This window comes from Salvia miltiorrhiza, chromosome 5 (genome assembly GCF_028751815.1).
Source record: "Salvia miltiorrhiza cultivar Shanhuang (shh) chromosome 5, IMPLAD_Smil_shh, whole genome shotgun sequence".
Taxonomy (NCBI): Eukaryota; Viridiplantae; Streptophyta; class Magnoliopsida; order Lamiales; family Lamiaceae; genus Salvia; species Salvia miltiorrhiza.
The window spans coordinates 51957089-51983573 of record NC_080391.1 but is presented as its reverse complement, the minus strand read 5'-3'; the positions used below and the strand labels follow the sequence as shown (position 1 = coordinate 51983573).

The 26485-nt window shown below is 33.7% G+C and overlaps 3 protein-coding genes across 3 annotated transcripts; 1 reads left to right on the top strand and 2 right to left on the bottom strand.

The window, feature by feature from the left end:
* Positions 1-6111: 6111 nt before the first annotated feature.
* LOC131025003 (uncharacterized) lies at positions 6112-8442 on the bottom strand. Its single transcript, XM_057954601.1, has 3 exons — positions 8240-8442; positions 6391-6515; positions 6112-6168 (listed from the first exon to the last, which is right to left on the bottom strand). Exons 1-3 carry the CDS (start codon positions 8405-8407, stop codon positions 6144-6146), a joined length of 318 nt encoding a protein of 105 aa, XP_057810584.1. The 5' UTR covers positions 8408-8442; the 3' UTR covers positions 6112-6143.
* Positions 8443-16046: 7604 nt separating this feature from the next.
* Positions 16047-18308, top strand: LOC131024967 (GTP-binding nuclear protein Ran1A-like). The gene is made up of 8 exons (XM_057954559.1): positions 16047-16345; positions 16453-16522; positions 16973-17029; positions 17135-17252; positions 17397-17486; positions 17566-17745; positions 17840-17917; positions 17995-18308. Exons 1-8 carry the CDS (start codon positions 16343-16345, stop codon positions 18062-18064), a joined length of 666 nt encoding a protein of 221 aa, XP_057810542.1. The 5' UTR covers positions 16047-16342; the 3' UTR covers positions 18065-18308.
* A 1858-nt stretch (positions 18309-20166) lies between these two features.
* LOC131024934 (uncharacterized) lies at positions 20167-22939 on the bottom strand. Its single transcript, XM_057954495.1, has 3 exons — positions 22669-22939; positions 21508-21990; positions 20167-21202 (listed from the first exon to the last, which is right to left on the bottom strand). Exons 2-3 carry the CDS (start codon positions 21955-21957, stop codon positions 20366-20368), a joined length of 1287 nt encoding a protein of 428 aa, XP_057810478.1. The 5' UTR covers positions 21958-21990; positions 22669-22939; the 3' UTR covers positions 20167-20365.
* Between the last annotated feature and the right edge of the window lie 3546 nt (positions 22940-26485).

The window sequence follows — 26485 nt, the reverse complement described above, 5'->3', positions numbered from 1 at the left end:
TACATATATATATATATATATATATATATATATATATATATATATATATATATAGGGTTGGGTTTCGGTAGTATCTAAGCTTATAATAGATCCATAGATCCAAATCTAGACCACACATTTATGACATGTGGCGCATCAAGATGGTGACACGTGGCAAGAAGCTTTCAAGATGCATAAAGATATTTCAAGGCAAAATCTGGAGAGGGGTAAAATTGGAATGTAATTTTCGAAATTACAAAAAAAAAAATAGATTTTCTCAAAATAGGTATATTTTAGATGCATAAAGTTTCATACGAGAATGCATGAACTTTCATATAAAAATGCATAAAGTTTCATATAAAAATGCATAAGATTTCACCCCACCCCAACCCCACCCCCCACACCCTTGAACCCCACCCCCACCCACCCCCTACCCCCCCACCTCCCCCCCCCAAAAAAAATTTTTTTTTTTATTTTTTTAAAGCTGATTTTCTGGCCACTGACCCACCCCCCCCCACCCACCCCCCACCCCACCCCCCAAATTTTTTTTTTGTTTTTTGAAAAAATGATTTTTACATGCATAAAAAAATTACATGTTTTACATGCATATACTTTCGCACAGAAATGCATATACTTTCACACAAAAATGCATTACATTTTTTGAAAAAATATAAATTTTTTTGGGCTGGAGGGTGGGTGGGGGGTTAGCGGTCAGAAAATCAGTTTTAAAAAAAAAATTGGGGGGTGGTGGGTGGGTGGGGGGTGCGGGGGGTGGGTGGGTCAGCGACTCAACAATCAGAAAATCAGTTTTGAAAAAAAAAATTTGGGGGGGTGGGTGGGGGGTCAGTGGTCAGAAAATCAGTTTTTTTTAAAAAAAAAAAAAATTTGGGTGGGGGTGGGGGTGGGGGTGAGGGTGGGGCAGGGGTGGGGTGGCGAAAATACCAGATTTATTAAAATGAAATGCATTTTTTGTATAATTTAATGCATTTTTATGTAAAATCTTTATGCACTTTTGTTTGATTTTATATGCATGTGAAACATGACTATTTTGGGGGGTGGTAATGGGGAGGGTTGGGGGTGGTGTGGGGTAGGTTGGGGGGTGGTGCGGGGTGGGGTGGTGAAAATACCAAAACTGTAAAAATCAGATGCATTTTTCTGTTCAAAGTCATGCATTTCATGTGAAAACTTTATGCATCTTTGTGTGAAACTATATGCATCTAAAATATATCTATTTTGAGAAAATCTAAAAAATTATATATTTTTTTTTAATTATTAAATCCGAAAATTACATTCCAATTTTACCCCTCTCCAGATTTTGCCTTGAAATGCCTTTATGCATCTTGATGCGCCACATGTCATAAATGTGTAGTCTAGATTTGGATCTACGGATCTATTATAAGCATTGGGATCTACATGATCCCATTCCTATATATATATATATATATGGAGAAGTTCAGTAGAAAACTGCAAATAAGTAAAGAACGAAGAACAAATCTAAAAAGTTACGAATAAATCTATAATTTCGATGAATAAATCAATATATCTTATAAATAAGATTTTGGCCTGGGTTCGAATCCTGAGAGGGGCGAGATTTTATATATTTTTACTGAATACACATATTCATTAGTTATGCTGATATATTCGTTAAATTTATAGATTTATTCGTTGTTCTCCGTTCTCTACTTATTTGCAGTTCTCTATGGAACCTAACTCCATATATATAGTCCACAAAAGTAACATTCTCAAAGTACCAATTAGACAGTCCCTCCAATAAAAATAACAATTTCCACTGCATAAAAACTTAATAAAACATCAGAAGAATCAATTTTTATGCACTAATCTTTATGTCATAAGAACAAACGAAATCTCTGTGATAACTGGAAGTTCTCAAAAAAAAAAAAAAAAAACAGTTGAAAATCACCACGTTATTGTTTGGCGCAAACATATATTTCAAATCGATTCTGAGCTGATAAATTGATAAGCACAGAAGAAACATTGGGTGAGGGAAGGGTAAACATAAAAGAAAGAAATCTGTTGCAATCTTGTGCAGAAGTTGCGATATCGTGGAGGATTAGGTAGAAAAGTGAAGATGGAGACCCTACCTTCAGAGAATCGACGGGATTTTGCTGTTCATCCACAACGACGTCGACTGTTCTTCAAAGAACGTAAAGAGGGAATTTGTCCTTTCTAATGTTTGAATCATTTTTTTAAAAAAAATTAAAAAGGCTATAGTTGAAAAAATCAAACTTAAAATCGATATTGTATCACCAAGATAAAATTGAACTCGCAATTTGGAGAAGTTTAATTACACAGCATAAACTGAGATATAACAGCGGGCCAATGTTTAACCTCGAGCCCCAACATCAAATAATCTGTACTATCAAACACGTGGTAGACGCCAGATAAATAAACAAACAAGCCTTAACTAACCTATCAAACAGACCCTAAATACTAGTAATTTCTTAAATTTCGTGTCCAAGAATTTCGTCTCAGGATAGATGGGATGAAGGAAGTATATAAATCTTTGACTCATCAATCTAACCTCATAAAAATGATTGCTTAGATTTCATTACTCACGTAATAAAATTTAACTCAAAGGTCAATCATGAAAATAAAATAAATTTTTCTTTTAAACTTTCAATAAATCTTTTATTGAAAAACATTCTTTTTTTTGGATGCACATAGTAGAAAGGGAAGGATGGCGGTGAAGCCATCGTTGTCATTGTTGTGTCGCCGGCGAGGGAGAGATGGCAGCTATTCGCCCCTCAATAAAACATTATAGATATTTTAATGCATTGTATCAAACATGATATAAATATGACATATAGTAAAAAATAGGGTTAATACCGTAAAAAACCATGAACTTTGGTGCGATTTCAAAACTTTCCATGAACTATTTTTTTTATCCAATTTTCCATGAACTTAAACGCCTGAACAATTTTTCCACGAATTTTTCCTCCGGTGAAACTCCGGGCTGACATGGCAATGATTTGGCAATACGAGCTGATATGGCGCTTATGTGGACCAAAAATTGCCACATGGAAAATAATATATAAAAAAAAAACAAAAAAAGCTAATTCTTCTTCTTCATCACCCTTCTCTCTCTCCCTACGTTCCCTCTCTTCTCTCTTATCTCTCTCTCGCTCTCCTCCGGCGGACTTCGCCGGTTTTCGCCGCCTCCGTCGCCGCGAGGCCGGCTCCTTTTCATCTCCCTCTTTCCTTCCTCCATTTTCCCCACCGGCCAAACCCTAATTTCAGTCGCCGCCCACCTGCCGCCGCACCAGATACGGCGCCCCTCCCGCCGCCACGCCAGTCGCCGCCCTCTCCGCTCTGCTCCGATTCGCGACCTTTACCACCACCACACTAGATCCACCACCACACCAACCCTGCAGATCCGCCGCCTCCTTCACCACCGCCTCCGGCACCAAACGTCTGCTGGTTCCATAGAATTCCTCGCCGGTGGTGAGAGACGAGGGCGTGAAGGGGCCGGCGAGAAGGAAAAGGGGTGCGAAGGCACCAGATCCGCCGCCCCTACGCTGCCTTTCCCCACCACCACACAAGATTCGCAGCGTCCCTGCCCCCAATTTAAGCAGACGATTTAGTCGCGGAGGAGACGGAGGAAATCAAAGCAATTAATAGGTGAACTCTGGCCCATCCCTTGCTCCGATTCGCGGTAGGCAGCGGCAATAGTTGCGTCTCATCTTCAAGCAGCAGCAGCTCCGATTCGCGGCGGCGGCGGCGTCAATTCCAGGAGAGAGAAAGTGGAGAGAGAGAAGAGCGAGAGAGACAACACACATGAAAAACGACGTCGTTTTATCACACCTAAACGGCGTCGTTTTATTAATCGTCCGGCAATTCCACGTCATTTTTCCAGTAACTTAAAATGTGCCATGTCAGCTTTGAATTTGGGGATTTTAGAAATCATGGAAAAATTGTTCAAGTCCTTAAGTTCATGGAAAATTGCATAAAAAAAAATAGTTCATGGAAAGTTTGGAAATCGGCCCAAAGTTCATGGTTTTTTACGGTATTAACCCTAAAAAATATCACAATCAAACATATCAAATCTTATTATATACCACGCACAAAACAAGCCCTTAATACTCTATATGTTAGTTCAATTAATTTTTTTTTGTAACATTTGAAACAACTTATAAACTCTTGAAGTTTTTTAATTTAGGTTTAGTCAAACACCATCTCGGTAGCCATTAAAAAAAATGGAATGTAAATAATTCAAGCTATCTAAAATTCAAGGTTTAGTAATAGTCTGTGACTCAATTTTTGTTAACAAGTGTCCTCAGTTCACGTCTTCATTTTAAAAGCCCATATTGTGAAAAAGAAAAAATCAATTTATACCCCACGGAAGAGGTTCTAATAAAAACATCTGTTAAAATGAGAACTAGGAACCTAATCTTCACCTTTTAAATATTAGATCTAATGGTTAGGATTTAGTTAACAAAAGAAATTGTGCATCTATTATATTTTAGTGTGCACTTAAAAATATGCAATTTATGCAATTGAAACCAACAATGCAAAATACTCAAGCAAATCGAAATTGTGCATCTATGCAATTGAAACTGTGCATCTATGCAATCGAAATTGTGCATCTGTAGTTTAATCTCAGCCCTCTATTTTATTTAAATCAATGGCTTTAAATTGGTTCCTAGTTTTCATCTTAAGAGGGATTTTTATATTAACCCTACCCTATACCCCACTTTACAAAATTTAATGATGAAATAACAAATAATCTCGTTGATTTATTAGGTGGATTATACGTGGATTTTTTTCCATCAAAATATCAAAAGTCAAAACCACGCCAATTTAATGTTAGATGGAAAAAAGTATATGTATAAAAATCTGGAATCTCTCTCCCCCATTATCTCAAGCTATATATCTAAAATTCAATAACAAATAATCCAGTTGCTATGGAATAAAACTTGCTATCTTTTCTCTTCAAAAATAACTATAATAATAACAAATAATCCAGCAGGCAGCAGTTGGGCTGGTGCACGTAGCTTCAGTTTATTGGGTTTATTGTCTCAATTTTAGGGATAGGCTAAAAAATTAGTTGCTAAAAAATTGGCCCTATTCATCTTCATGCATTGGCCTATTCGGCCTAATTCCATTTTTGCATGTTGGATTAGCCCGACTCTAACAAATAGGAAAAGTTCTAATTATAAATTTGAACAAGATTTTTTCCATTTTTGCATGTTGCAACCAAGTTGATGAGGAGTAATATGTGCAGAGTAGAGAAATGATACAAATCAGAGGAATCATCCTCGTCAGAGGAATCATACTGGTCAGAAGAATCATTCTTACCAGAGGGATTTCATCCATCAGAGACAACTCATCCACCAGAGGAATGGCTCTTGCCAGAGAAGTCATCCTCGTCAGAGAAGTCATCCACACCAGAGAAGTCCTCCACGCCAGAGAGGTCCTCCACGACAGAGAAGTCCTCCATGCCAGAGAAGTCCTCCACGCCAGAGAAGTCCTCCACGCCAGAGAAGTTCTCCATGCCAGAGAAGTTATCCCCACCAGAGAGATCACCTCCATCAGAGGTATCGCCAGAAACGCGGAAGACTTCCCGCGTGAAGATGAAATTCCGGATATACCCTTCGACCACGCCAAATACATGCGCTTACACCAATTTTACCATTTTACCCTTCCCTGTACTCTATAAATAGACCTCATACTCGTGCATTGTAATTACGCTATCATTCGCTTTTGAATACAACAGTTATATTTTTGCTCTCGTGCTCAATTCTCCGATTGTTACTTTGCTCTTTCCGATCAACTTTACTAGGTATAGTTCATGCTTTTCACTTCGTAGTTTAGGTGTTGGTTTCATGAAACACCACAAGTATGATATTTTACTAATTTATAATGAGAACAATTCAGATTAATTAAGTTCTAATTATCAACTAATTGGAGTAGCTGCATGATGCGGACAATTGCACAATAATAGTTCAATTATTAGTCCGCGGTTAATCGTGGATTTAAGAGTTTTCCAAATAAGGCCACTTGCTATTGCAGTTCGCGATTATGGAATTAATTTAACAACAACAACCACCACAACAAAAACAACAACAACGACGACGACGACAACGACAACTATGATTATTGATAACTCCTTCCTCCCCTAATAAGTAATGCAAGAAAACGGCCTTTCATTCTATCTCTGAACTGCTATACCTGCATTCATACCAAATTCACAGTCAACAACACATGCAATGTGAGAAAAATAATGAGCTCCCTCGCTCAAAAAGGAAAAAATTAATTAAATATTTACCCATATCGGATTTAAACAAATAAATACTCCTAAATTAACTCGATCCATATCTACACTTTAAATTCATTAATTTCCAATGAATAATACATGCAATCTCAGAAAGGGAAAATTAACTATATATGTACCATTCATCACTAGATTGAGAGGGATCATGATCATCCTGATCCTGATTATGATCATACGAAGGTAGAATGATCTGAGTTGGCAGCATTGTGGCCTCTGATCCTCCTGCTTTCATGGGAACAAATTGCTGCAATATCTTCAACATCAACTTACCATTTAAACTATTGCATATCTATAATATCTTAAAAAGTCAAGATTTCAAATTGATTTCAAAATTAAGTGGCAATTTTGTAGTTATACTAACATTGAAGGTTTATTTGTAAACTATATTTATTCTTTTTATTTCCTTTTTATTTATCTTTCTATAATTTTCTTTATTTCTAAAATTACTAAATTCGACTAACTATAAAATATGTTACATGCATATCAAATTAAAGATTATGATAAAACCTTTGATTTGATGTATTTTATGTAAATATTTGATTTAAAATGTAAAAGTTATATTTATTTAAAGACTAAGTTTTTTTTTAAAAAAAAATCTCTCTCCTCTCTCATTTTTTTGAATAAAATTTGTTTTCAAATCCTTTTTATTTTTATTTTTAATTTAACTTGATTTTTTGCCTTTTCATAATATCAATTTTTATTATTGTGAATTCTTCTTTATTTTTTTATTATTTCAATATTCAACTCAATCATATAGAGTTAAAATTATTTTTTTTATTTATAAATATAATAAATGAGTTGGTATCAATTTTATAAAAATATAAAAATATTTCATGTGCATTGCATGAGGTGCAAATACTAGTATAATTATATATATATATATATATAAAGAATATTGGCATGTAAATACGCATATATACTCTTTAGCCAGTTTATAAATTACACATGAACTTTAATCATTTTGGCACGATAATATATACCTTTTCAACTTATTGTGATTTTACCACAAAATTCAGATCCACAAATATAAATCTATCTCTAAGAGCATCTCCAGTGGGTTGTGTCTTAGGGGGTGTGTTAGATGGTGGTCCCCACCTAAGACACACCCCTCTCCAATGCATTGTGTCTTAAAGGGTGTCTTAGATCTTCATTTTCACAAAATTCATATTTCTACACTTTTATTTTTAAATTCTCAATTTCATTAAAAATAAAATTAAACATTACAATAATTAAAATAAAATTAAAAACATAATTAAATAATGAATTTCGAATTTTTAAATAATGAATTTCGATTTTTTTTTTAATTGGGCGCGTCCTCAGGACGCGCCATACATTTCTCGCCTTCAACCCGTGTCTTGGCTAAGACACGGCCTCGCATCAGCCCGCGTCTCCAGTGCAGCCCCCCTCCCCAAGACCCGGATCGATCCTCCACTCGCACCGACGAGTGGAGATTAAACTAAAATTCATTGCTTTGAAAAAGTTCTAAGAAACACAAACTTAATTACTGCATATATATTCAAACTAGCTAGAACGATGCAAAAGACGAAAATATATGCACCGCTTTTTAAAAAATTTAAGAAAATTTGGGGATTTTAGTTTCTTGGTAAAATCATAATAATTCGAAAGTTTATATATATATATATATATATATATATATATATTATATCAACATTAAAGTTCATGTACAGTTCATGAATTGACTAAAAATTTACGTATTGACAAACTAATAATTCTAAGGGGGTGTTTAATTTGCATGTTTGAGAGTATTTTTATCATCAAGAGTATGATGTAATAGGATATGAATCAAGCAAAACGAGCTTAAATGATATAAACAATCAAGGATTTTGGGATGTCCCAAAGTTTAAATCCATCTAAATAAACAAGGGACCGGGCTTAATATTTTTATCTAATAGGCTAATTCTCAACAGTAAATGTCTTTAACAAAAATAAGTAAAGAGAGGCAAGTACCTGTTGATAAGAAAGAGCTGGTCGTGGTGGCAAAAATGAGTAATAAGTTGTTGAACCCAAATTCTCTGGGATTTTCGTCTCAGTCTCATATTTCATTTCATCACTACGTCCTGTTATTTGCAACAATGGTGCAAGACTAGGGTTCCACATTCCAGCCTGGGGTATCATCGTTGCTGCAGGCCAGAATGTGGACCATATTGCTCTTATTGCCATCATCTATGAGAGAGAGAAAAAAAAAAATAGGTGCCAAAATAAGTCTGTTACATAATGGAGTAACATATTTTACATTTTTTTATATAATTTTAAAATGAAATAAAAGAAGTAGAATATACCATCCGAAGTTGTAATTGCAGGTTCGTTATGTACTTGACCGCATCATCCAGGATTGATGCTTGGCCTCCCTTAAAACAGGAGATTAGTTATGATAATTACAAATTGCACCTAAATACACAAACTTTGCCAAAAATTCATATTTGACGCGAAGTTAGGATTTTACATTTTAATACACCAACTTCTGTTGTTGCCCAAATTTGACACGACTTAAATCTTAAAAATTCAAAAAACAACCCCTTTTTGTAAATAATTATACAAAGACCCACTTATGTTATAATTTGGGACATTTAAACCAAAACAAGATATTTCCTTATGATGTTTTCTTTTAAACCATTTTAGGCGCGAATCAAAGATTAAAAGAAAACATCATAAGGAAATATCTTGTTTTAGTTTAAATGTCCCAAATAATAACATAAGTGGGTATTTGTATAATTATTTACAAAAAGAGGTTGTTTTTTGAATTTTTAAGAATTAAGTCGTGTCAAATTTGGACAACAACGAAAGTTGGTGTATTAAAATGTAAAATCCTAACTTCGCGTCAAATATAGATTTTTGGCAAAGTTTGTGTATTTTCACGCAATTATCCCTTACTTATAACCGTAAACTTTTTTCAAATTAAATTGAATGAATAAAATTCAGAAAATGGACATATATTAATTAACGGACCTTACTACAATCGGGAACTAATTCCTGGAGGGCCTTGAATTTTTCATTCATTTTTTGCCTCAGTAACCGTCGACGGCAAGCCTATTCAAAGTCAAAATAAAAAGTAAAGGCATTGTTCTTTAATCTTTACGCTGAATACTTAAAACTTTTCGTTAAAATTTTAAACTCCAAAAGAGGAAGACATCCCCTTGGCCTTGAAGATTAAAAGAAAGAGTGATGCTATGCATCCACATCATGATTAACTATAAATTAGAAAAATAGTAAAAAAAAAAAAAAACCAAAGTGAAGAAAAATTTAATTATTTTTTTATATTATTCATATTGTAGCTATTTTTTTACTTCCTTCATTTCTAAAAAATAGTCCAAAAGAAACAATACTAATTTTAACAAAAAATGTATAGTTGTATTTTGAGTGGAGGTTGAATTTCACACATTTTTGTAAATATGGAGTGAGGAAGTTTGTGGGTCATTTTCAAATAATTAAAAAATTATAATTTTCATGAACATAATTAACGATATATATGGTAATAAGACTATAATTTTCGGGGACGGAGAAAGTATAATTTTTCATTTAAAAAAAATAGCTGCAATGTGAAGAATTAATACAATTATTTTTTATTTAAAAAAATCATTTTCTTTGAATAATTTATTTATTGTGCACATACCTGACGACGCAGGAGATGACGCACGAGCAGTCGTCATAACAAGTATCTAGAGGTATCTAGAGATGCTCCGAACGTGTACAACATTGAACATTCTCATGCACAATTCTCCATATAATATTTAATTAATTTTTAATTTGCATGTGACCACATAAATCCAAATACTATTATTTATATATATTTATATTAAGCACTCACCCTCCTTCCTAATTGCATAGAACGTTTTCCTTTTCCTTTGCAGCGTTCACTAGTCTCGCCTACTCCGCCTTCCTGCACCCAAAATTATCATATTCATCAGGTTCGACTTATTTATTTAACACAAATGTAGGGTTTGTTTATTTAAGTCTACACATTTATTTGCCTAGCTTGTTATTTCCAATCCTAAAACACTTACTATTATTTATTGAGTTTTGATTCCTCAACGATTATTGACGTACAAATTAAAACTTCAATTACTGAAAAATAGACATAGCTAGGTTATATTAGGATTAGGATTTGGAAGTATGATCGTATTATTGATAGTATAAAAAAATTGTTTTGAAAAAAAATCGATAGTTTGATACTATATTTTAGATAATTTAGCCTATTATTTATAACATATAGATATTAGCGAATCAAATGAAATTCGGTATCACACAATATTCCACTATTATCATATTATGAATTATACTTTATTTTTATTTATAAAAATAAAAATTAAAAAAAAAATTATATACCCTATCTTTGAATTTATCAACCCTAATAACGAATTAAAAGTGAAATTAAATGATAAACGGATTTTTACTTTGCACGATTGATTATATACATGATTGACTATTTTTATCAGGGATGATATCTCGATCCAATCTCATCCTTTCCAGTTTCCATGGGATAAGAATCTAGCAAAATTAGTTTGAATGATAAAAATGATAAAGGGCATTGGAATATTCCAAAGTTGCAATCCATCAAAGTGATTAGCCTTATTATTTTTATCTATTAAGGTTAATCCTCCAAAGTAAACGCTCCTAATTGAATATATTAAACCCTAGTTAATAATCATAAAATTAAATTAAAGTATGCAAAATTGAGATTGAAGAAAAAAATATGTACGGTGTAGAAAACTAAAAGTTAGAGGCTAGTGTGTGGTACACTTTATTTATCAAGTGCTCATTGTTGAAATTGTTATTAACAAATCAATCCTTCTTCTTTTCTTTAATTTTTCATAGCAACTTGAAAAATTCCACAATATTGCAAAGAGAACTAAAGTATTGAGAATAGATATTAAAGAAGAGAGTTAAAAGGAGAGAAGTATTTATCAAGGGTTTTGAGAAGAGATAATTAACCGTTAGGTTTGAGAAAGAGAAGTATATTTATATAACATTGAAAAGGAATCATACCATAGACATTTGAAGAGTAGAGAAAATGCCTTATTATTGCACTCCTTCAAGTTATTATTCAAGTAAGTAAATAAATAGTACTCCCTCCGTCTCACTCCAATAGGCTCGTTTTCTTTTCTGGAATGTCCCACTCTAATAGGCTCGTTTTTCATTTTGAGTAAAAAATGTGTACTTAATTGGTGTGGACCACACCACTTTTCTACCACTTTCCTATTAAAAAGTAAGTTTTCTTAATCTCCGTGCCCAAAAGAAATAAGCCTATTGAAGTGGGACGGAAGGAGTAGATATACATGACATATAGACACATACCATGTGCTTGGCACATGGTACTAATTTCATTCTCGATATAACCTTTGGCACATATTCTATTATAGGAAATTAATTTAATTTCAAAATATTAAATTTTGTATTGGTTAAATTTTAATCAAATAAGAAAAATAATAAGAATCTTAAAAATAAGGGATGTAGTGCAACTTTTCAGGATTATTATTCCTAATTGTTTTTAGATATTTTTTTTCATTCATTCTCAAAATTCTTACTTACATATATATTTAATATTATTCTGTAAAATACAAATTCAAATTTTTATTTAGTAAGTATTTTTCGTTGTGTATTATTATTATTATTATTAACTTATTTGTTTAAGCAAATCTTAATTTAATTCATACAACTATGAATCATACTTTATGTTGTAGATTATTATTATTATTATTATTATTATTATTATTATTATTATTATTATTATTATTATTATTATTACTACTACTACTACTACTATTACAAACAAATCTTAATTAATGTTTAGAGCTATGAATCAATTATTATTATATGAGAATCTATTAATTTAATTTTAGAATTATGAATGATATAATTAACCTCAATAATGTACATTATTGTTACTAAAATAATTTGATTAGAGAAAATTTTTATGCATGTTGAAATGTAATTAGTTGATTCTTATATATTGATTAATTATATTTATTTAATTAATGATACAAATTCAGAATCCCAATAATTGTTCTTGGTATTTCCAAACACATGAAAACAAATTAATCTATTACTATTCATTTTCTACATAATCATTTTTCTAGGAATAACAGTAATAATTAACATTATTTTGCTGCCAAACAAACATTAATTTAATTTACATTAAATTAAATCGAATATGATAAAACTATGTAATTACATTAATTAATAATAAAATGTATGAAAGTAAGCTGAATGTGCTCACCCTCCTCCGTCCTTCGGTAGAATGTTTTCCCTTTGACTTCTCAAAATGTGTCAAAATTACATTACATCATCTAATAGATGACTTCTCAATTGTATTTTCGCACCCTATTTAAACTACAATCATCGCAAAATAAAATCACACTTGATGGCAAACTCTCCAGCATAAATTGTAATTCTAAATTCTACATTTTGTTTGGCAAAAAGGATTTATTATATCTGTTGGGAAGTTTAATTATATGCTGACCCAATTTGACCGAATTATTTTCTCCATTTAATTCATAAAAACTAATTCAATGTCATAATAATTGCTCACTTATTAGAATAATTGTCGGTATAATGTAATTGTTATTATTTCATCAAAATATAATATCTTAAAAGTAAGGTATATATATTCATTAAATATAATGATATTATAAATAGGTATATTATATTAACGCACACATATATATACATATATATATATACTGTGTATATTATAGTGGAATCTTTGTATAAGTTATTTTAATATAATATATGTATATTATATAAGCTTTAATTTCACCACGTTTGTTGTTATTTGTTGAAATTGAAATTCAGGATACACTTTGGAATGGACTAAAATTTATTTATTTACGTTACAACTTTATATATAGGATTTGATAAATAGCGAAATTTTAAAAAATATGTTGTGAAATACGAATCTATAAAAAACAATTAAAAGTTCCAAAAAAGTATTTCTAGACTAGTAGAAAAATTGAAAGAAAAAAATATATAGATATTTTGGTGGAAATTTTAAGTAGATAATAATAACCATTAGATAGAAAATGTTTTGTCAAGATCTTGATCATTAATTTGATAAGCATTTAACTATAACATTAATTAATCTTCATTTTAACGCTAGATATATTGATTAATTAGAGCTATTTTATATAATATAAATAACTCATGGAGTTTACTTTATAATTATGATATGATATTGTGACTAAGATATATTTTCAATTATATTATTGGAAAATATCCTTAGTTGCTCCATAAACTAATAACTAAGAAGTAGGCTAATTAGTTTAATAATAAATTAACCAACTTAATCACTATAAAGTATATATTAATACTCACTTAATATATGCGAGTATTCCATAAAAATGATAATTTTCATGTCACAAGAGTTAATGCATTTGTAAACATTCAATAATATACATTGAACTTAATTTGGATCTTGAACACAAAACAAAAAAAACTAAAGCACTTACATTGTTTCTTGAAGCATGCATGCTCAGAATGTTTATAGTATCCTGATATTTATTTCTTGAATAGATGAGAGAATGTTTGTGAGATAAAATTCGTTGATTTTATGGTTCCAAGAAAGCCATGTGGTTTCCTTTTATAGACATGAAAATATAAATTATTTATTTTGTCACTGAATTTGCTCTTACTTAATTATTAAAAATATTGGTGTATATATACCTATAAGTTGCTTGCTAATGAAGGAAAGTATTCTCTTTGTAAGCCATATAAATGTTGGCAAGGTGTACCACATAAAATATTCCCACATATATGATAGGAGTATTTCATTTCGAATAACATTTAATTTAATATATATATATATATATATAATAAATTAAGTTCTACAAACAAATTAATGATTTAGTAAAAATGTTAAATATAGTTAAAAATGAAAATGAATAAATTAATATAAATTTACGAATAAGTTGCTTGTAATACACGAATAGACATCTAAATCTAAGTTCGAATTCTGTAGTGGTTAGGGCTGGGAATCGGGTCGGGTTCGGGTACCTTACCCGAAAAAATCGGGTACCCGAACCCGAAAATACCCTAAACCCACTACCCGACCCCGACCCCGAATTTGAAATCGGGTACCCTAATACCCGAGTCGGGTATTCGGGTACCCTAAATTACCCGATCTGTAAGCAACTTTCAAGAATCAAAATCAAAATCAAGAATCTGTACAACAACTTTCAAGAATCAAAATCAAAATCAAGAATCTGTACAGCAACTTTCAAGAATCAAAATCAAATATGTACAGAAGAAGAAGCAGCAGCGCCGAGGGTATCGGATCTGGGAAACGGCTGGGCGGCGATTACATACATACAAGGGTCTCGGATCTGGGAAACGGCTGGGCGGCGGAACGGCGAGGGTCGAGGGTATCGGAAGTCTCAGATCTGGGGGCGATTGGCGAGGGTCGCGACGTCACGGAGACGGGAGAGAAGGTGGCTGAGCGACGCTGCTGCTGTACCGCGACGGCAAGGCGCTGCTCCGACTGCCTCTCCCTTGAAATCGAAGGAAAGGGTTTAGGATTTTGGGGATTTCCTTTTTGACAGAGAGAGAAGCAAGATAGGGGAAGGGGGAGCCGCGACGGCGACATAGCTTTCGTCGCCGGCGATGGAGAAGTGGCGAGGCGGCTGGTGAGAGAGAGATGGCGGAGAGAGGAGGAGAATGGGGTGTGTTCTGAGAGAGAGAGAGGGGAGGCGTAGAGAATGGGGTGTGTTCTGAGAGAGAGAGAGGAGAATGGGATGAATAAATAGTTTAAAATTTATTAATTAAAAAATCGGGTAATTCGGGTATACCCGATACCCGATTTTTTCACAGCCTAAATACCCGACCCCGACCCCGATCCCGATTTTTTCGAGTATAAGGTACCCGATATCCGATTTTTTCGGGTCGGGTATCGGGTACCCGATTACCCGACCCCGAAATTCCCACCCCTAGTAGTGGTAAAAAATTCCATCACATTAATTGAATTACTGCTAATTCTGAGCTTATTCATCATTTTCATTTGACATAATTAATTTGAACAAATATCAGCGATACGATTTAAATATATGATGTTCCTGATTCATTTATCATTTTTTACCATGTTTAATCATTGTTAGTGGATCATTTCTCTCTCTATTGAAAGATTAAACTTTAATTGCTCAAATTAAGAACTAACAAGTATTGTTGGCATAATTTCAAACCCTATTAAAGATCTTACATTGTTTCTTGAAGCATACAGGTAAATATAATTCAATTGTTTTGACACTGTACTAAATTTTGTATATACAAAAAAGTAGTACATATTCTTATCAGGTATTTGTGAGACTTTGTGCATGGAACAGCCGAATTGGTTAGTGATGAGGTGTTGACTGCATTATGGGGAATGTAGTTTTGGACTCAAATGTTTCTTTTTCTTTTTTTGGTTTAATTTATATATTTATTTATGCTTCTTTTCTTTTCTTTTTATTGTTTGTTTTCGGGTATAAGTTCTCCAATTGGTGGGACTATGTGTGAGTGTGATAATGAGTGACAATTTTGTCTGCTTCGTTAAACCTAGTTTAGGTTCGGTCGGATAATTTGAGAAATTATATTTTTAGAGTTTCGAAAATGTTGAGATGTACTCCGAATCTCTGAGAATTATGTGGATTTGTGCAATTTTTCATGCTATCTCTGAGACGATATATGCTGATTTTAATTATAATAAACCCATGATAATGAAGGCCCATTATCATATGGGCTCAAAGCCCAAAACCTCTGTACAAATACAATGTTCTAGAGCAACAACGGTAATAAATGATAGATTTCAAATTCAAACCGATTTCCACGTGAGGCGCACGTGATCCAGGACCGGCTTTTGATCCAACGGCTCAGATAATCGCGTTGGCTCAAAGCTAGTACAAATTCAAAAACCCTTCCACAAAACCTACGCATTCTTTAATTAGGGCTTCTCCAGTATATATTCACACACACAAACACTCAACGCAGCGCTAACCAATTCCAATCCATCTCCATCTTCTCTCTCTAGCTGCACCATCCGCCTTTGCTTTGTTTAACTCTCTCTCAAAAGGATCAGCCGCCGATCGAATGGTAAATTTTCGTATTGTTTGTGTTGGATTTTTTTCGCTACTGATATCGGATTTACGCTTGTTTTGGTATGAATTGTTCGATTTTTACGGTTTCTGTTGCAATTTTAGGCGTTGCCGAATCAACAGACTGTGGATTACCCTAGCTTCAAGCTTGTTATTGTTGGAGATGGTGGCACTGGTAATTTTTTGCATTTGATTTCCTCGCACCTGGCATCTCGAATCGCATTTGTTTGATCTCGTGGAAAATTATTGTTTAGCTTGGTGTTTTTTGTCGGTCAATGCAGCTTGTCTGATTGTTAATTACGGTTTTCGGATCTGAGTTTAGATGAATTAGTGATTATATGTAAACATGACTTTTTGGATGTAGTATTTGTCTGGTGTGTGTTGGTGGCTTGGCGAGGTTTTATCTAGCTGTATGTTTTATTTGAATCTATATCGAGGTAACATGTGTTTTATTTTTAGAGTTTAGGGTTTATTGTATATTATGTTCTATTATTTGTTCCAAGTATTGATTTGAGCTACGTTTTACCCAAATTTCATATTCAGGACTGAGAATATAATTTTGCATAACTGGCTTGTTTTTTTTTTTCTGTGTATTTAAATTTGATATTTTTCCATGATATTACAGGAAAGACTACCTTTGTGAAGAGGCATCTCACTGGAGAATTCGAGAAGAAATATGAACGTAAGATAAATTACTGGTTATAATGATCATGTGCATAAAAAGTCTGTTTGCATTTCACTAGTTATCATGATATTATTCACAATGAATTTTGTTCTTTTTCAATAGCAACTATCGGTGTGGAGGTTCATCCCTTGGATTTCTTCACTAACTGCGGGAAAATCCGATTTTATTGCTGGGACACTGCTGGTCAAGAGAAATTTGGTGGGCTTAGGGATGGATACTAGTAAGTGAAATGCATTAAGTTATATTAACTGTTGGATATGTACGCAATTGCTTAATGCTGTCAGTTTTGTATTTATATTATCGAATGATGACACTTTAACAAGCACAATCATGTCTGACATTTGACTTGTTCGAATTGTTTCAGCATCCATGGACAATGTGCCATCATTATGTTTGATGTGACAGCTCGATTGACTTACAAGAATGTTCCAACGTGGCACCGTGATCTCTGCCGGTATGTGCTGCAGTGTGTTCTGACATGCTTGCTGAAATTCATGTAATAACATCGATTTGCTTCTTCTTTCCAATTTCAGGGTCTGTGAAAATATCCCAATTGTGCTATGTGGCAACAAAGTTGATGTGAAGAACAGGCAGGTGAAAGCAAAACAAGTTACATTCCACAGGAAGAAGAATTTGCAGTACTATGAAATCTCAGCAAAGAGTAATTACAACTTTGAGAAGCCTTTCTTGTACCTTGCCAGGAAGCTTGCCGGGTACGTATGAGAAAAAGAGTAATAGTTTTGTCAAAGTTGTAATATTGTATTGCAAATTGACGTCGTGTTTTGAACTCCTTTTTCTGGTTGACAGTGATCCTTCATTGCACTTTGTCGAGTCCCCGGCCCTTGCTCCACCTGAAGTTCAAATTGATTTGGCTGCACAGCAACAGTAAGTCCTTCAATCCCTCAGATTCTTGTCTATGCTTTAAACTCCTAGTTTTGTAATTTCCAACTCTTGTTGTGTAGGCATGAAGCTGAGCTCTTACAGGCGGCCAGCCAGCCCCTTCCTGATGATGATGATGAGGCATTCGACTAAAAAGATTGCGCGACCCAATTATGCATGCGTGCTTGTTGGGGTTTTTGAGGATATTGTTATCTGAGTTTGAGGGTTCTTACTGTAGATGTAGTTTCTCTTGAACTGCTGGTGGATTGTTGATTTCATATGGTTGTGGGAAGATGCTTTTTAATCTTCTGAATATGTGAGGTGGTATTATTTGTATCAGCTAGTCTTTTATATGAACAATTGATATAAATATTTGCCGTGGTTTTCGTGGAACAAACAGGTTGGTTGATCGATCCAAGTTTCCATTGCCACGTTTATATATATTTATCTTATTTTTCTTGCCTATTTTTCTTGCTCTACTTTTACCACGTTTATAAATGGGTAACATGATCCAAGTTTCCATTGCCATGTTAATGGGCAGCTAGATGTATTGTCTAAGGTCTACAATTTCAACATAATAAATGACGTGGGGTGGACAAGATGAGTAATTGAAATTTTCTTTGAAAATTAAATGGTGCATAATAAATTAAATAATTGAAATTTGTTTTTTTTGAGTTTGTAGTTTAATATATTTCAGAAAGTAGAAAATCGAGAGACAAGATGATCAACATAACCAAATTTATTCACATAACAACTTTTTAGATGTAAACAAAATATTGGATATATGATTGATTTCTCTAAACTCTTTCCTTAGCTGATTGTTGCCAGCTGAAACTGCTCCCTGCGAGCACACAAATCGAAGAAGTGAAATTTGTAGTTACATTCATGCATTTTTAATTTGTAGAGGAGACAGACAGATATTACAAACCCAAAAACTAACACAAATTTACCAGAAAGACAGACTTGTATGAAGCTCTTTTCTCAGCTGAATCTCTCCAACTCTTTTCATCTTCTCAAGAATGTTTTCAAGGCTCATTCTCATTCATTTAATCAGTGTTCACACAACAGAGCTGTTAATCAAATAAAGTATGAGTTGAAGCAATATGCCTAGAAAACACAGCCACCAGTTTTTCACTATTTTGAAGTAGTTTATGATGATGTATATTGAATAGAACTGGAGATTCAAAATGAGACCCCATCAGATTAAAAAGCGGTAATTTTTGCTTCAGACGACAAACTCACGTTACACCGTACAGTTCAAACTAACAATTATAGATGCTCGCACAAGTATGGTGAAAATCGATGACAAGAACTGACTTTGATTCGCGCATAGATAATTTTTTTTGTTGACATGATTTATATATCCATGGCAAAAGTATAAACTAAGTCACTTAAATTTTCAATATGGTTAGTGCACTCCTAACAGAAAATGGAACTTTGGTTAAACAGCACTTTTAACATTTACTATTCTCTGGTAAACAAATCCTAAAATATGGAGTTAAGGCTGGAAGAAAAAGAAAAAAACTGAAGTAGCATAAACTGTGTGATACCAGAGAACGGTCATAACTGTAGCATAGCTCTGAAAGTAGACGACTGAATCGTCCAAAGTTCAATGCCAAGAGAAAGGCTGTAAACCTGGCATCAGCTTTGGACCATTGGAAGCAAATGATGCATGCCTCAAACTGTAGCCCTGGAAAATAAGTACAGGATTCAAGCATGATCAATACATCCTCAGAAAATCCATGTGCAGAGTCCAAGAGCAGCCAAAGTCAAATGGAAGAAATCATACTTACAGAAGTAAATTATTAATGCATTGCACACAGAATTTCACTAAAAAGCAGCACTGAAGCACTATAAGGGTCAACAGTGATCAAATTAGTTACTCTGTAGGTAAAAGTAGAGCCAGAAATGCAGCTTTGGCTAGCAATAACATTGCAGGCCAAAGTCAACTGTAACCTTCCAGATTCAGTTCCTCATGTACAGATCATCAAAAGCTAAGTAGTTGAATAGTAGAAATCCGTAATGATGTTATGTAGGGCACAATATCCAAAGTTAAGGACATCTGAAACAAAAGAATGCAAATAGAAAGGTCTATTACATGATCGAACACAACAATAATAGCATCTCTTAACCATCATATATAAAATAATTTACTGGTGTACACAATTTTAGGCATGAGCACTTGAGTTTTAGAAAGAACTAGAAGCAATACAAGACAGAACAGGTCATCATCAAAAATGGATACAGTAAAAGCCTTGGGAAAATACACTACATTTGATGATCAATTAAGAATTGACATGTATCTCTTAGTTACAAAACGCCAATCTGTCTGCAAAGAAAGAGATAGAAGATACAACTTATTGCATTCATGTTTCTTCTTACAATGTTGACAAAAGAGCAACTTCTACAATTTTGCTATAAAACAGAGCAATGATATACGAATAATTTGTACAATCATCTAACAGTAATTGCAGTTTTAGTGGAAATTAGATGCTTCAGCTCCTTCAAATGTTCATCATTTGAAATGTGGAGCATAATACGAAGATTTGTCAACAATGCTTCCTGTTCCCAACTTAAGGGACCAGAAGCATACAAAGCTTCCAGAGTGCTGCGATAAGCACGCAACTCTAAGCTACGTATACTGACCTCAACCTCTTCTTTTGGAGGGAGAGAGGAACTCTTTCTCTCAGAGCCTGAACCATAAAAAGACTCTGCATCACTACAAAGGGTGTCTGTCTCTTGGCAATGCAAAGGCATAAAATGATTATAATAGTTTTTACGACTCTGGTTAGTAACACTACAACTACCAACAGAACAAACATCACTGTCAGAACTATTTAATTCAGAGTCTCTGAACCCAGAATAGCCAAGAACGTCATTTTGTTTTTCCCTCTCCATTTGATCATATCCATTTGATATAATGTTATGGGAAGCATGCATGTATGTTTCACCCAAAGTTTCTTTTGGGTAAGCAACAGCATGTACCTTTTCAAGAACCCGGTCAGCAACCACTCGCTGCTTCCGGCCTTCTTTCTCCGCTGCTCTAAATTTCTGTACATGCCCGTTATTGGCTTCGACAACGGAGGAAATATAGGGGGACATCCTCTTTAGCGATCTTGAAGAGATCACAGCAGATTCCCTCAGTGCAGCTTCATCTTGGATGTTTCCACAATCTTCTGCAGGTTGATATTTAGCTCGTGAATCGAACACTGGAACCTGGAAGTTCATCTTCGGACAACAATTTGACTTTGATGGTTTGCTCACTATTACATCATCCCCTACTTGAGGAATCTGGAAACAGATATAAGGAGATCAGATTGAAAAAATTTAAGATCTAAAAGAACTTAAATGCAGTAGCAAAAAAGAAAGAAAAAAAATGGAATAAAAACTTATCAAATAAGTTCAGTGAAGAAGTTTGTTCACAAATTTCAATGGATACAATGAACATGCAAATAAATAACAGATGAGGACATTAGTAGGCAAGAAAAAAGCATACAAAAAGCTGGAAACAAAAAAATTGAATATCATTGAAACCTCCATGTATATATAAGGTGCAAAAGATTCCAGTTGTCTCATAAAATAGAAACCAAAAATACCTTTGTCAATGGAACCCATTTTCCATCATGCCATGTCTGTCTCATCCTGATCTTCGTTCTATCAATAGCCAATTCCTTTGAGCACCCAAGTAGCCTCACTAAATATCGATTCTTGCATGTCGAAACCTTGTGATGGATCTTATTATTTCTACTTTCTTTTTTGCCTCCTAGAACATTCAAGACCACAGCAATCTTCCAGGAAAATTGATGGAAGACCTCAACAATGTCTCCTGTTATGAAACTCTTCGCCCCTTGTAGCGAAGAAGGGCAAGGTCTCAATAACTTCCTTGAAACCACCTCCACCAACCGCTTATTTGCCATACCAGGATAGCAAACATACTGGATGGTATAAGTATCCCCGCTACGTGATAGTATGTCAGCAGCACGCCATGAAACTGGTACCTCCCTACTCTTCATCACCTCAACCACGTCCCCAGTTTTGAATCTCATAGCAGCCTATCTTCTTTAACAAATATCAAAAGGCTGTCAAATATAAACAATATCCAATTTAGAAACCGGAACACAAGTTAGAGGATTAATCAAACACAGTAGAAAAATGTCACATCAACCGCAGAATAAGACAAATCTAGATCATACTACAGTCATATCAATACTGAAAGATCATAAACAAGAATTGCACTAAAAACTCCCCGAAAAACTATAACTCATTCACTGTTTTAAATTTTTCAAAGTACTCCAAAAAAATCTATATAAAAGAAGCCCAGATTTTTCATAGTTGCTGTAAATCGTTGAGGATCAGTTCATCCACATGCATATTCCTGAAATAATCTCCGAAATGAATTATTTAAAAAAAGAAAAAAGAAAATAGTACTAAAAACAAACAAAATACTATGTCAAATTTCAAATACCGAATTACCACTCGATTATCAAAAAACGGGTAAAGTTCCAAGTAATCCATATTATTACACTAATTTCACTAACAATGACAAAAATATTACGAGACGCCATAAAAAACTCGTAAATCTGCAACAAAACGTCGCAATAGAAAACGGAATCAGCCAATAAACAATGGAATTAAAAAGAACACTTGCAGATAATAAGAAATTCGACAAAACCCCTAAATCGAACAGCTAAACTTCGATCGATTTAGGGATTGAGAATAGCAGAACTGAAACCTCAAAAACTGAGAAGATCACTAACCTTTTCGAGAAATTAGACAGGTATAAACGATCACCGCAGTCCGAATTAGGGGTTCAAATCTCAGATGCTCTCTGAAAAACAGATTCTTATTCCTCAGTTTCACGGTCTAGGGTTTGTTTTCGTGAGCTTTGAAGAAACAAATTGGGGCAAGAAAATATATAAAATAAAATAATAAAGAAAGAAAATATATATTCGGGGTGGGGGTAGAATTGGAATATAAAAATGTTGGCTCAAAACTCAATCAACACCAGAAAAAAAGTAGGGTGTGCGTAATGCACGCCTTATGGAAACTACCTAATTTTATGCTACACATTTAAAGACGACTAATCTCACGCGCCAATTCTTAGAATGTGATGCACTCCCTCCATTTTATGTCTTTATTATTATTATTTGGGTGAATATAAGTAATTAATCTAAACTATTTAATAATTTGATTTCATTTTTAAGATTAATTAGAGCATCCACAATGGTAAGCCAAGGTGGGTGCACAATTGTGGTCTCCACTCATATTGCACCCACTCTCCACAATGGGAGAGCCCACTCTTGGCTCACTAGATTTACTTTTCATTTTCTATTTACTTTTATTTTTGTTTTTCCAATCTGCTCCCATGGTTTTGTGAGTGAGTTTAGATGACACGGACACGTCAAACTCCCACTAGAGCTCAAGTTACCCTACAAGCACGAATTGAGAAATTGCGCGAAGAATATGAAAGATTAAGTGAACGTTGTGAATTCTTGCGTGTACAATGCGAGAGATACGAAAGGATTAGGAGGCTGCAATCGGTGTACGACTGCTATACATGGAGTAGCGACTACGGGTTCGTGGAACACGTGCGAAGGATGAAGTTAACTCACCATAGAACTAGATTATATGGCTCAAGAATCGTGACTAGAATTTCGAGGACGAAATTATTTTAAGTGGGGTAGGTTGTAACACCCCGATAATTTAGATTTATTTTATAAGTTTAATTAATAGTATTTTCTTGTATAGCTTATTTTTTTTAAATAATTACATGATACATATAGATATGCACCATTAATTTTATCTAGACTATTATTATTATTATTATTATTAGTATTATTTTTGTTTCCTATTAGAACTAGAACTCTTTAAAAACTAGTATAAATATGGGATCTATTTTCAAACCCTAAAAGAGACGGACACACTAATTAATTAGGGTTTTAGAGAGAGCAGAGAGGGCCAGAAACGTGTAGGCAGAAGATCTGAGCTGGAGTCAGATTTTCGCAGGAAATCAAGTTCTGGCAGTTTCAGGAGAACGGCCATAACTTCCTCCACAGAACTCCAATTCAAGCGAAACAGGCGGCCACGGAAAGCTCTCTCGAAGACAAAGAAGTCATATTTCTGGGCAAAATAAGATTTGAGGACGTTTGAGGCTTCAAACGAAGGATTGAAGATGACTGGTCTGTTCAGCTGCGATTTTGACGAATTCTTCTGGTGCGGCGCTATTAAGACATTCATTCCGGATTTTAGTTAATTGCCTTCGACTTTAAGGTGAGGGATTATATGCTTGTTGTTATATTCATGTATGTTTGAATGTGCTTTTAGTTCATGTTTGTTTATACTTGCTCAGATACATGTCTAGATACATGTTCAAAATATCATGTTCAAGTACATGATCAGAAAGGCAGAATATCATGTTCAAGTACATGATCAGAGACGCAGAATATCATGTTCAAGTACATGATCAGAAACTCAGAATTAAGTATATGTGTATGACAATGTGAATTATTTGCATGTTTAAGCGTATGTGAATATTTGCATGGTTTCTCACTGAGTATATTTTCAATATGCTCACCCCTTATCTTTTCAGTTTTGCAGTTCTGGAGTCGAGGTGACCATAGAAGTCGAGAATGACTATGGATAAGGATTTTATATTGAACATTTTAGTAGAATTTGTTAAGTTTTAGTTTATCGTTTTATTTTTTTTTATTTCATGTTACTACTTTAGTTTTGGCAAGTAAATTTTAAATTGGTTTAAACTTTTATAATTCGAGAAATTTTATTTTAACTATTAGTTCTTCAAAGTTTTTAGATTGAAAAGTTTATGAAAATTGGGGTGTTACATATAACACCCCAATTTTCATAAACTTTTCAATATAAAATCTTTGAAAACTAATATATAAAAATAAAATTTCTTGAATTATAAAAGTTTAAACCAATTTAAAATCAACTTGTCAAAACTAAAGTAGTAACATGAAATTAAAAAAATAAATAAAACGATAAACTAAAACTTAACAAATTCTACAAAAATGTTCAATGTAAAATCCTTATCACTAGTCATTCTCCACTTCCATGGCCACCTCGACTCCAGAACTGCAAAACTGAAAAGACAAGGGGGTGAGCATATTGAAAATATACTCAGTGAGAAACCATGCAAATATTCACGTACACATAAACATGCAAATAATTCACATTGTCATACACATATTCTGAATTCTAAGTGTTTCTGAATTTCTGATCATGTACTTGAACATGATATTCTGCGTTCTGATCATGTACTTGAACATGATATTCTGCGTTTCTGATCATGTACTTGAACATGATATTCTGAACATGTATTTCTACATGGCTGAGCAAGTATAATCAAACATGAACTAAAAGCACATTCAAACATACATGAATATAACAACAAGCATATAATCCCTCACCTTAAAGTCGAAGCTAAATAAATCAAATCCGGAATGAAGGTCTTAATAGCGCCGCACCAGAAGAATTCGTCAAAATCGCAGCTGAACAGATCAGTCAGCTTCAAGCCTTCGTTTGAAGCCTCAAACGTCCTCAAATCGTATTTTGTCCAGAAATACAACTTCTTCGTCTTCGAGAGAGCTTTCCGTGGCCGCCTGTTTCGCTTGAAGCGGAGTTCTGTGGAAGAAGTTATGACCGTTCTCCCGAAACTGCCAGAACTTGATTTCCTGCGAAAATCTGACTCCATACGTTTCTGGCCCTCTCTGCTCTCTAAAACCCTAATTAATTAGTGTGTCCGTCTCTTTTAGGGTTTGAAAATAGATCACATATTTATACTAGTTTCTAAAGAGTTCTAGTTCTAATAGGAAACAAAAATAATACTAATAATAATAATAATAATAATAAGCTATACAAGAAAATACCATTAATTAAACTTATAAAATAAATCTAAGTTATCGGGGTGTTACAAAATAAACTATAGAAGATGAAGTATAGTAGTAGTAGGAGATGAAGTAGGGAATGAACATATTTATAGAAGCAAAATACGGAAAGGGGGGGGCAATGGCCGGGAAAAAAACGGCCAAAACCCAACGTCTCTCTATGCCAGATTTTTCAATTTTTGAATTTTTTTTATATTATTTTTTTATGTAAAACACGAAAAAGTGGGAGGTGGACACACGCGCCTGAGGCTGCACCCGGAGCGCCCCAGCGCTTCGCCTCTTTGCACCGCCGGTGCGGCATTGGGGAGGGGTGCAATAAATGGGGGCTCACACCGGCTATTGAGTCCCCGTTGTGGCTGCTCTTAATACGCTGGTCCATGCTATGCACGACGCATATCAAAATTAAAAGATATGTTTAAATAAATAGAAATATTAAAAAAAATTAAAATATAAACAAATACTAAATATATTTTAAAAATAAAATAAAATAATCAACATCAATTACTCAATAAAAACTAAAATTTGAAAACGTAAATTTTCAACTTTATATAAAGTGTAATGATAATTGTAATTATTAAATAACTAAAAATTATTTGATAAAAACAGCATTACTTATTATTGTTATTGTTATAGAATATTACACGTTATAATAAATAAATCTTTTCATACA